Genomic DNA, 8,625 nt, shown 5'->3' on the forward strand with positions numbered 1-8,625 from the left:
ACGCCATTTTTTTCCCCCTAAACTGGGCGAAAAACCGTATCTGGAAAAAGTTCCTTATTTTGGGCATAGTTTATTCGGAGTGCTTTTATACTGGACACATGGCGGATAATGTAAAAGGAAATTATGATGCCAAGTGGAGGCAATCGATTTCGCGTTTATAAATGCCACTTTAACTTTGTGCCTCAGGCCCGTTTTAAACGTCGCATTTCTCATGTGCCGAATCTAACGCAAACGAATCTATGCTCTTACACCACAAGAACTTGACATTACACCACTAGCGAAAACAAGATTTTTCTCATTTGCATTAGATTCAGCACATGTGAAATGCCAAGTTTAAAACGGGTCTAAGACGGAATAATTGCAAGCTATTTATGCAGACGTTACCGTTGATGATGTTTTTGTTAAAACAGAAATTAAGATGTGGCAAGACTGTTTGCTATCTTGTTCCTTTAATGTGTTTGTGATTTTCTTCTATCTGAGTCCGATGTTAACTGTAAATTAGTCCTTATCGTGAGTTCCTTAAAAGCACTTACCGAAGATCAGATGGATGGCATACGAAAATATGGATTTTCTTGCCTAAAATTTGTATTGTAGGTCGTGGATGTGAATCGCTCAAGAATGACAAATCTCCTACAGAAACTCTTCTTTATTGTTTACTATTACTTGGCTCCATCTATTTCTATGATAATCGCACTGATCCAGTGAACATATATCGGAGTTACACAGTGATTATTCAAACTATAATTGTCTTAGGAATTTACAACTACCATTTTTTTTTTCAAAATCGGAAACACAATATTTGGATATACAATGTAAAACTGTTGGATAAAAAATGAAACAAATTGAATTTCAACCTGGACTATTTCTTTACTTAAAAGTTTGTGTCAAGGTTGATAACGCAACTGCTAGTAATTTATACATATATATGCACAGTCAATCAACGATTATCCAAAAACTTTAATTGTCAGAACTTTTTTTCTGGTCAAAACTTGTCCGTGAATATCAACTAACAACGATGAAGATGCCACATCTTACGTGCTCATTAAAATGAAAAAAAAAATGGGATGACCTCTATTAGTGAGATTTTTTTGCGACATTCCACGTAAAATTTATCGATCGCGACCATGTGGCTGACTGTGATACCTATATAACGGCTTTCCTTACGTGTCTAGGTAAATATCTTAAACTTAATTTTGTCTTGCAAATTATCAGTTAGGAAGCTTAAATATCATTGCGCTTCTAGTAAAAGCCTTTGTATTTTCTCGCAAAAAATACAACAAACTACAAGAAATCCTCTCCAAACCTGAACGCATAAAATATCAAACCGAAAAAAATGTGAACATTTCTTTAAAAAAACATTTCTTCAAAAGTTGGAGAGTAAGCTTCCTGCCCCATCAATTTTGCCCGAAAGTTGCTACCTTTGATACAATCGCCTTCTAGCTCTTCTTGCAGCAGACACAGATATATTGCGATCCATGCATTCTCAGGCGTTACATTTATTCGGCAATAATTTACAACATCAATGCATTCGGGGTTTTTTCTCCTCTTTTGGTCACGACAAGGCATAATTTCGATGTTATTTTCCTGACACCGCAAATCACACAGTAATTTTCATATGCGATTTTTTGTCGGAGTTTCCATGTCTCCAAATTTCGCGATTCCTTTGTTTACATATTTACTCCGGTATCCAATGTAATACGATTGGATCATTGCGATCATGCGCCTACAAGTACTAGTATTTAATCTGGTAGAAATAGCATAAGAAATGTTAGCTTTGTGGAGACGTAAAAAACAGTAGCTAGATAACCTATGGCACCAAAATACTACAGACGAAACCAATTAATGAAGTCGTGTTAACCCAGGTCATACTGTTTTCCTAAAACATTTCTGTGGCGTTGTTATTAACAGGTATCTGTCTAACAACAAGTTGAAGAGTCTTCCATTGGGGATTTTTGATAGTCTTACTGAACTGCAGGATCTGTAAGCGAAAACTTTGTTTTATATTTTTGATTTGTCATTTATGGAAGGAGAGCTCCGACACCTACCTGGCACAAAGTAATTAACGTCTTTAAAAAAAAAAAACGTTTTCCCCTTTAATGTGGAGTTACGTTTGAGTAACACACATACGCCAAATGCACAAATGACGGCCAAAGAAAATTTTCTTTTGTTTGTGCTAATTAGACAAACTAGTCTCATTCTAAAGAAACATTTCTTTTGTATTCTGTCCTTGCTAACGAGGCCAGTGGGTCTAATTAGAACAAGGGCAAAAAAATTTTTTTTTGGCCGTCGTTTATGCATTTGGTCTATGATCATTGTCCTTATTACGTAAATATAGTTTACGTCATAGAAAGTGCGGCGTATGGGGTTTTATTCACGAATTGTTTGTGAGCGAGGTACGTGCGAGTGAGAATTTTTGACACAAACAACGAGTGAATACACCCCCGTACAAAGCACTTTCTACGTCGTGAGCTGTTTATTACACATATGCGCCTTGATAATCCGGCCAACAGATTTGCTGGCATTGTGCACAAGCCACGCTCTGAGCGGTAGGAGCAGTAATGGTGAAGGGCACCGATAACAAGTTCCACGAAACCGAGATGGACTCGAATTTTTTTAACAACTGCCATACCTTCAAGGTGTTTCCGAAGTTCTTATTTTTTAAAATACATAACACCAGTACACGGGATAATCTTGCAATCAGGAAAAGTTTATTGAAAAGGTGCTATTACCAGACTGACAAGAGAACATAGAAAGCTCCTGCGTATGAAAAACGACCTTTTAATGAATATTTCCCGGTAGCATCCTCAACGGCGTTGACTTTTACATTCTTCAACGAGCGGTTAGCCGCAATGTTATTAAAGCTGCTGCTCAGATTATTAAGGAGCATCCGAAGATTCTTGAACGGCTTGCGAGAAATTCAGTGCTCCCCTTTAGATGCACCGAAAGTGTAAATTCTGCTTGACTCACTGTGTATTGACGCCTCCTATCAATAAACCGACGTTTTTGCTTTGACTACATATAACTGGTAACTGGCAATAGGTAACTGTAACAGGTAAAAGGTATTAGGGTTAGGGTTAGTTTCCTGTTACCAGTTACCTTTTACCAGTTACCTGTTACCAGTTATCAGTTACCAGTTACCAACACTTCAGACCCGCCGCCGGACAGAGGATGGCAAACTTATGCCAGTCCTTTCGCACCTTGTAAACTCCTATGTAATGGCACATGGGAGAATTTCAACAATAACCTTCGAACCCAGTTTAACATCGACGTTGATTAGGGAAATAGGCCGCCAGTTAAATATGTATCCTTTATCTCTCCTTTATTTCTCTAGGAATGTAATATATAATAGCTTGCTTGTGTGTGTTCCATAATTCACCGTGATCGTAATCATAATCATAATTAAGACTAGTCACCATTAGATCCCCCACAATATTCAAAAATGCTTTGTAAAATCATAGTTAACCCAGGGACTGGTTACAAAAACTCAAGACCTTCAAAAGCGAGAACCATGTTGCGCGATCGATGTTGAATTGACCGTGACAATGCACAATCATCTTTTGTTTTCGTTTCGCACGGGTTTGCAAATTAGTTGCGCATAAATTAATTGAAGGAGTTGATTGGTTACCTGCTCGAAAAAACGGTGTGTTTGGTGTAATGTGAAGGTAAAAATATTAGCAAAAACATGAAACAAAAACACTTGGGGAGTTTTATTACCATCTCAGTGCATCAATGATAGTACATTCAACAGTCAATCCGTCGTTGCCTGTTTTTGAGATTTGTTATTCTCAAATGAATTAAGACTCTTTAAGCATGTATTCTAACCTTCCCTTGGAGTAATAGAAAAATTGCCGTGCGATACGTAAGTATATTCTGAGTTTAAAACTAAAACCTGAGCTATTATCTTACGATTGATCTATAAAATGGGTTTATGGCGAGATGTAAAAGGTGTATACTTTCTTTAACCTTTCCTCCTATAGAAGGTAGTATTACAGCAAACTGTAGTATGTAAAATGTGACCGGAAAAGAGTAAATGCTGAACCATGGTCCAGTGACTATTACCTCTTTTCCTGATTCATAGAAGGAAGCCGTAGTAAATCCTCTCCTCAAGAAAAATGGCCTTGATCTTCTGTATATAAACTATTGCCCAGTTAGTAATCTTTCTTATGTTTCTAAATTGACAGAACGCTCGGTATCAGATAAACTGCTTTTGCATATGTCTTTCAATGATCTGCATCCTGCTTTGCAGTCGTCGTATAGGCAACACCATAGTACTGAGACTTCTCTTTCAAAGATGAAGTATTACATTGTTATGAATATGAACAAGGGTCATATAACTTTGCTGGTTCTTTTAGATTAACGTGCAGCCTTCGATACCGTTGATTAGGGTACTTTGATCATGAGTCTTTAATCAAGGTTTGGCGTCTCGGGTGAACTCTTGGAATGGTTCTTAGTATACTCAAGGAACAAAAGTCAACGCGTACGTATATCGGTCAATGGGACTCTCCCTGACCGTTTTTTCTTGCAGTATGGTGTTCTCGGGGATCCTGTCTCGGTCCTGTATTGTTTATAATTTACGCATCCAAGCTTGTTAAGACTGTTAACGCACATCTACCTAACGTTTATTGCTGTGTGGATGATTCTCACCTTTATCATTTTTAAAAACCTAATTCATAAGCAAGTCATATCATATCATATCATATATCATACATCTTTATTTACCCTCGGATTTTTATAGTGGCTTGGTGTAGCTAATATCTCCGAGCATTTACCCTCCCAACCATGATACACCACAGAAGACAGACCACAACAACGGGAACTACATGTCCTGCTCTTTGCGACAAGTGTGCGGGTTCTTTTACGTCCCACAGGATTATGAACATTGAAGGGTTGTGAGACGGGACCTCGGCTTATCGTCCTTATCCGAGAAGACTAGAGAGTCTAACCATTTGCAGATGTAATTACAAAGGCGGCACTTTATCCTCATTTATTTAAAGACCCTGAGTGTTGGTCCGGCCGGAGTTGAGCTCACGACCTCCCGCATGACAGCCCGGTGCTCAACCAACTGAGCCACCGGTGCGCGGTGAAAGTCAGGATGAGGCAGTGATAGCAATGCAACACTGGATAGGAGACATGCGTCACTGGATGCTGACTGACCAGATTAAGCTAAATGATGATAAAAGTGAATATTTACTTATGGGAACAAGACAGCAACTGTCTAAGATCAGCGCAGGCTCTCTTGTTGTTGGGTGACCATCAGATTACTCCAGCTCAAAAGGCTAAGAATTTGGGCCGCTATTTTGATCAGCAACTTAGTATGGGGACAGAAATCAATAAGATTTGTAGCGCACTACATTAGATGCACAAGAAAGTATCTATCAACTGAATCAACGAAGAAGTTAGTGCATGCTCTAGTTACTATAGTAGAATTGACTCTTGCAATAGTTTATTATATGGCTTGCCGCAAACAATTTTTAGAAGTTAGAGCGTGTCGAAAACACAGCCGCGAGCCTAATTTGCATTGTTTCCCGCTTAGATCATATATCGCCTGTGCTTTTCAGCAGGCTTTGCTGGCTGCCAGTGCAATTTAGAATTAGATTTAAGGTACTAGTAATTACATTGAGAGCTATTCACGGGGTTGTGCCGGAATATATAAATGATTTCATTGGTATTAAGAGTATATCACGCTATTCTTTGAGATCAAGCTTCTCCTTGAGTTGCAACGAAAGAGAAAAAAAGGAAACATTGGGGCACAGGGCTTTTTGTGTTGCCACTCCAAAGCTATGGAACTCGCTCCCCTGTAAAACTCCCAGCAGTAGAACTTTAGAACAATTTTAAGAATATGTTACAAACGCATTTATTTAGGCTACATGTTGGTTGGAGTCCAAGAAATCGACCAAAGCAAAACAGTGATGGTAATATAGTCCCACTAGCTTCACCGTTGGACGGTCTTTGGGTTAGGGTTGGGGTTAGGGTTAACTAAAAGCTGTTAATTTTTTTGTTTGTTTGTTTGTAAGTCGCTGTCGGAATACCGAGCTATGGTACCTGTAAGGACCAAGAGTCTGTTACATAACAATGGAAAACAACTCAAAGCAGTTGTAATAACTTTCAAGAAAGCATATTACTAAACGCCTTTACAGGCTATACTTGTACATGTATTTACAGTTTTAACAACGTTATTACATAAAAAAGAACACAACTCTGACAACTTCAAAAGGCGCTTACATAATCTGCTTAAGTTTCCCACTTCCTATCCTCAACATAACATTTGTTCATTACTTGATATACCCACGGGTAAAGTGTTAACGGGAAATGTATTTTGTTTTTAGAGTAAGCCATGAACAAGGGAGATTGAAAGGGTAATTTATGTAAAATGTGACCGGAAAAGAGTAAATGCTGAACCATGATCCAGTGACTATTTCGGATTAATATGGCTTAATTTCTGGCAAATAGAAACACGTATACAGGGCCACCGATTTGCCATTTAAAACTCATTAACATGTTGTTTGGACCACAAGAAATCGACTAAAGCAAAGCATTGATGGTAATATGGTTCCAGAAGACCTTATTGATCGATGTTCCGTTAGATCTTTGGATTTTGCAGTGGGTTGGTAAAATTCTGACTTTGTGTAAAGCTGTAAATCTCGTTTTTTGTTTTTTTTTTGTAGGAGGTTGTCGGGAAACCAGCTGACAGATCTTCCTAACGGCATTTTTGATAAGAATACCAGGCTATCTTTGCTGTAAGGACCAAATTTCTGTTACATAACATTGGAAAACAACTTAAAGCAGTTGTAATAACTTTAAAGAAAGCATATTACTAAACGCCTTTACACGCTATACTTGTACATGTATTTACAGTTTTAACAACGGTATTACGTAAAAAAGAACACAACTCTGACAACTTCAGAAGGTGCTTACATAATATGCTGAAGTTTCCCACTTCCTACCCTCAACATAACATTTGTTCATTAATGACTTGATATACCCACGAGTAAAGTGTTAACGGGAAATGTATTTTGTTTTTAAAGTAAGCCATGGACAAGGGGGATTGAAAGGGTAATTTATGTAAAATGTGACCGGAAAAGAGTAAATGCTGAACCATGATTTACTGACTATTTCGGATTAATATGGCTTAATTTCTGGCAAATACAAACACGTATACAGGGCCACCGATATGCCATTTAAAACTCACTAACATGTTGTTTGGAGCACAAGAAATCGACTAAAGCAAAGCATTGATGGTAATATGGTTCCACAAGACCTTATTGATCGATGTTCCGTTAGATCTTTGGATTTTGCAGTGGGTTGGTAAAATTCTGACTGTGCATGTGTAAAGCTGTAAATCTCGTTTTTTGTTTTTTTTTTGTAGGACGTTGTCGGGAAACCAGCTGACAGATCTTCCTAACGGCATTTTTGATAAGAATACCAGGCTATCTTTGCTGTAAGGACCAAATTTCTGTTACATAACATTGGAAAACAACTTAAATCAGTTGTAATAACTTTAAGGAAAGCATATTACTAAACGCCTTTACACGCTATACTTGTACATGTATTTACAGTTTTAACAACGGTATTACGTAAAAAAGAACACAACTCTGACAACTTCAGAAGGTGCTTACATAATATGCTGAAGTTTCCCACTTCCTACCCTCAACATAACATTTCTTCATTACTTGATATACCCATGAGTATTAAAAGTGTTAACGGGAAATGTACTTTGTTTTTAAATTAAGCCATGAACAAGCGGGATTCAAAGGGTAATTTATGTAAAATGTGACCGGAAAAGAGGAAATGCTGAACCATGATTTACTGACTATTTCGGATTAATATGGCTTAATTTCTGGCAAATACAAACACGTATACAGGGCCACCGATATGCCATTTAAAACTCACTAACATGTTGTTTGGAGCACAAGAAATCGACTAAAGCAAAGCATTGATGGTAATATGGTTCCACAAGACCTTATTGATCGATGTTCCGTTAGATCTTTGGATTTTGCAGTACTAGTGGGTTGGTAAAATTCTGAATGTGCATGTGTAAAGCTGTAAATCTCGTTTTTTGTTTTTGTTTTTGTAGGAGCTTGTCGAGAAACCAGCTGACAGATCTTCCTAACGGCATTTTTGATAAGAATACCGAGCTATGGTACCTGTAAGGACCAAGTTTCTGTTACATAACATTGGAAAACAACTTAAAGCAGTTGTAATAACTTTAAAGAAGGCATATTACTAAACGCCTTTACAGGCTATACTTGTACATGTATTTACAGTTTTAACAACGTTATTACATAAAAAAGAACACAACTCTGACAACTTCAGAAGGTGCTTACATAATATGCTGAAGTTTCCCACTTCCTACCCTCAACATAACATTTGTTCATTAATGACTTGATATACCCACGAGTAAAGTGTTAACGGGAAATGTATTTTGTTTTTAAAGTAAGCCATGGACAAGGGGGGTTGAAAGGGTAATTTATGTAAAATGTGACCGGAAAAGAGTAAATGCTGAACCATGATCCAGTGACTATTTCGGATTAATATGGCTTAATTACTGTCAAATACAAACACGTATACAGGGCCACCGATATGGCATTTAAAACTCATTAACATGATGTTTGGAGCACAAGAAAT

The 8,625-nt window shown here is 37.6% G+C and overlaps 1 protein-coding gene across 1 annotated transcript in view; it reads left to right on the top strand.

Moving 5' to 3' along the window:
- The window catches only part of LOC138002166 (carboxypeptidase N subunit 2-like), a 20,771-nt gene extending 12,621 nt beyond the window's left edge, over positions 1-8,150 (top strand). Inside the window, exons 3-5 of the mRNA XM_068848249.1 lie at positions 6,666-6,737; positions 7,367-7,438; positions 8,075-8,150. Coding sequence (XP_068704350.1) covers positions 6,666-6,737; positions 7,367-7,438; positions 8,075-8,150 — 220 coding nt within the window. The remainder of the gene's footprint in view (positions 1-6,665; positions 6,738-7,366; positions 7,439-8,074) is intronic.
- Positions 8,151-8,625: the final 475 nt, after the last annotated feature.

This window comes from Montipora foliosa, chromosome 5 (genome assembly GCF_036669935.1).
Source record: "Montipora foliosa isolate CH-2021 chromosome 5, ASM3666993v2, whole genome shotgun sequence".
Taxonomy (NCBI): Eukaryota; Metazoa; Cnidaria; class Anthozoa; order Scleractinia; family Acroporidae; genus Montipora; species Montipora foliosa.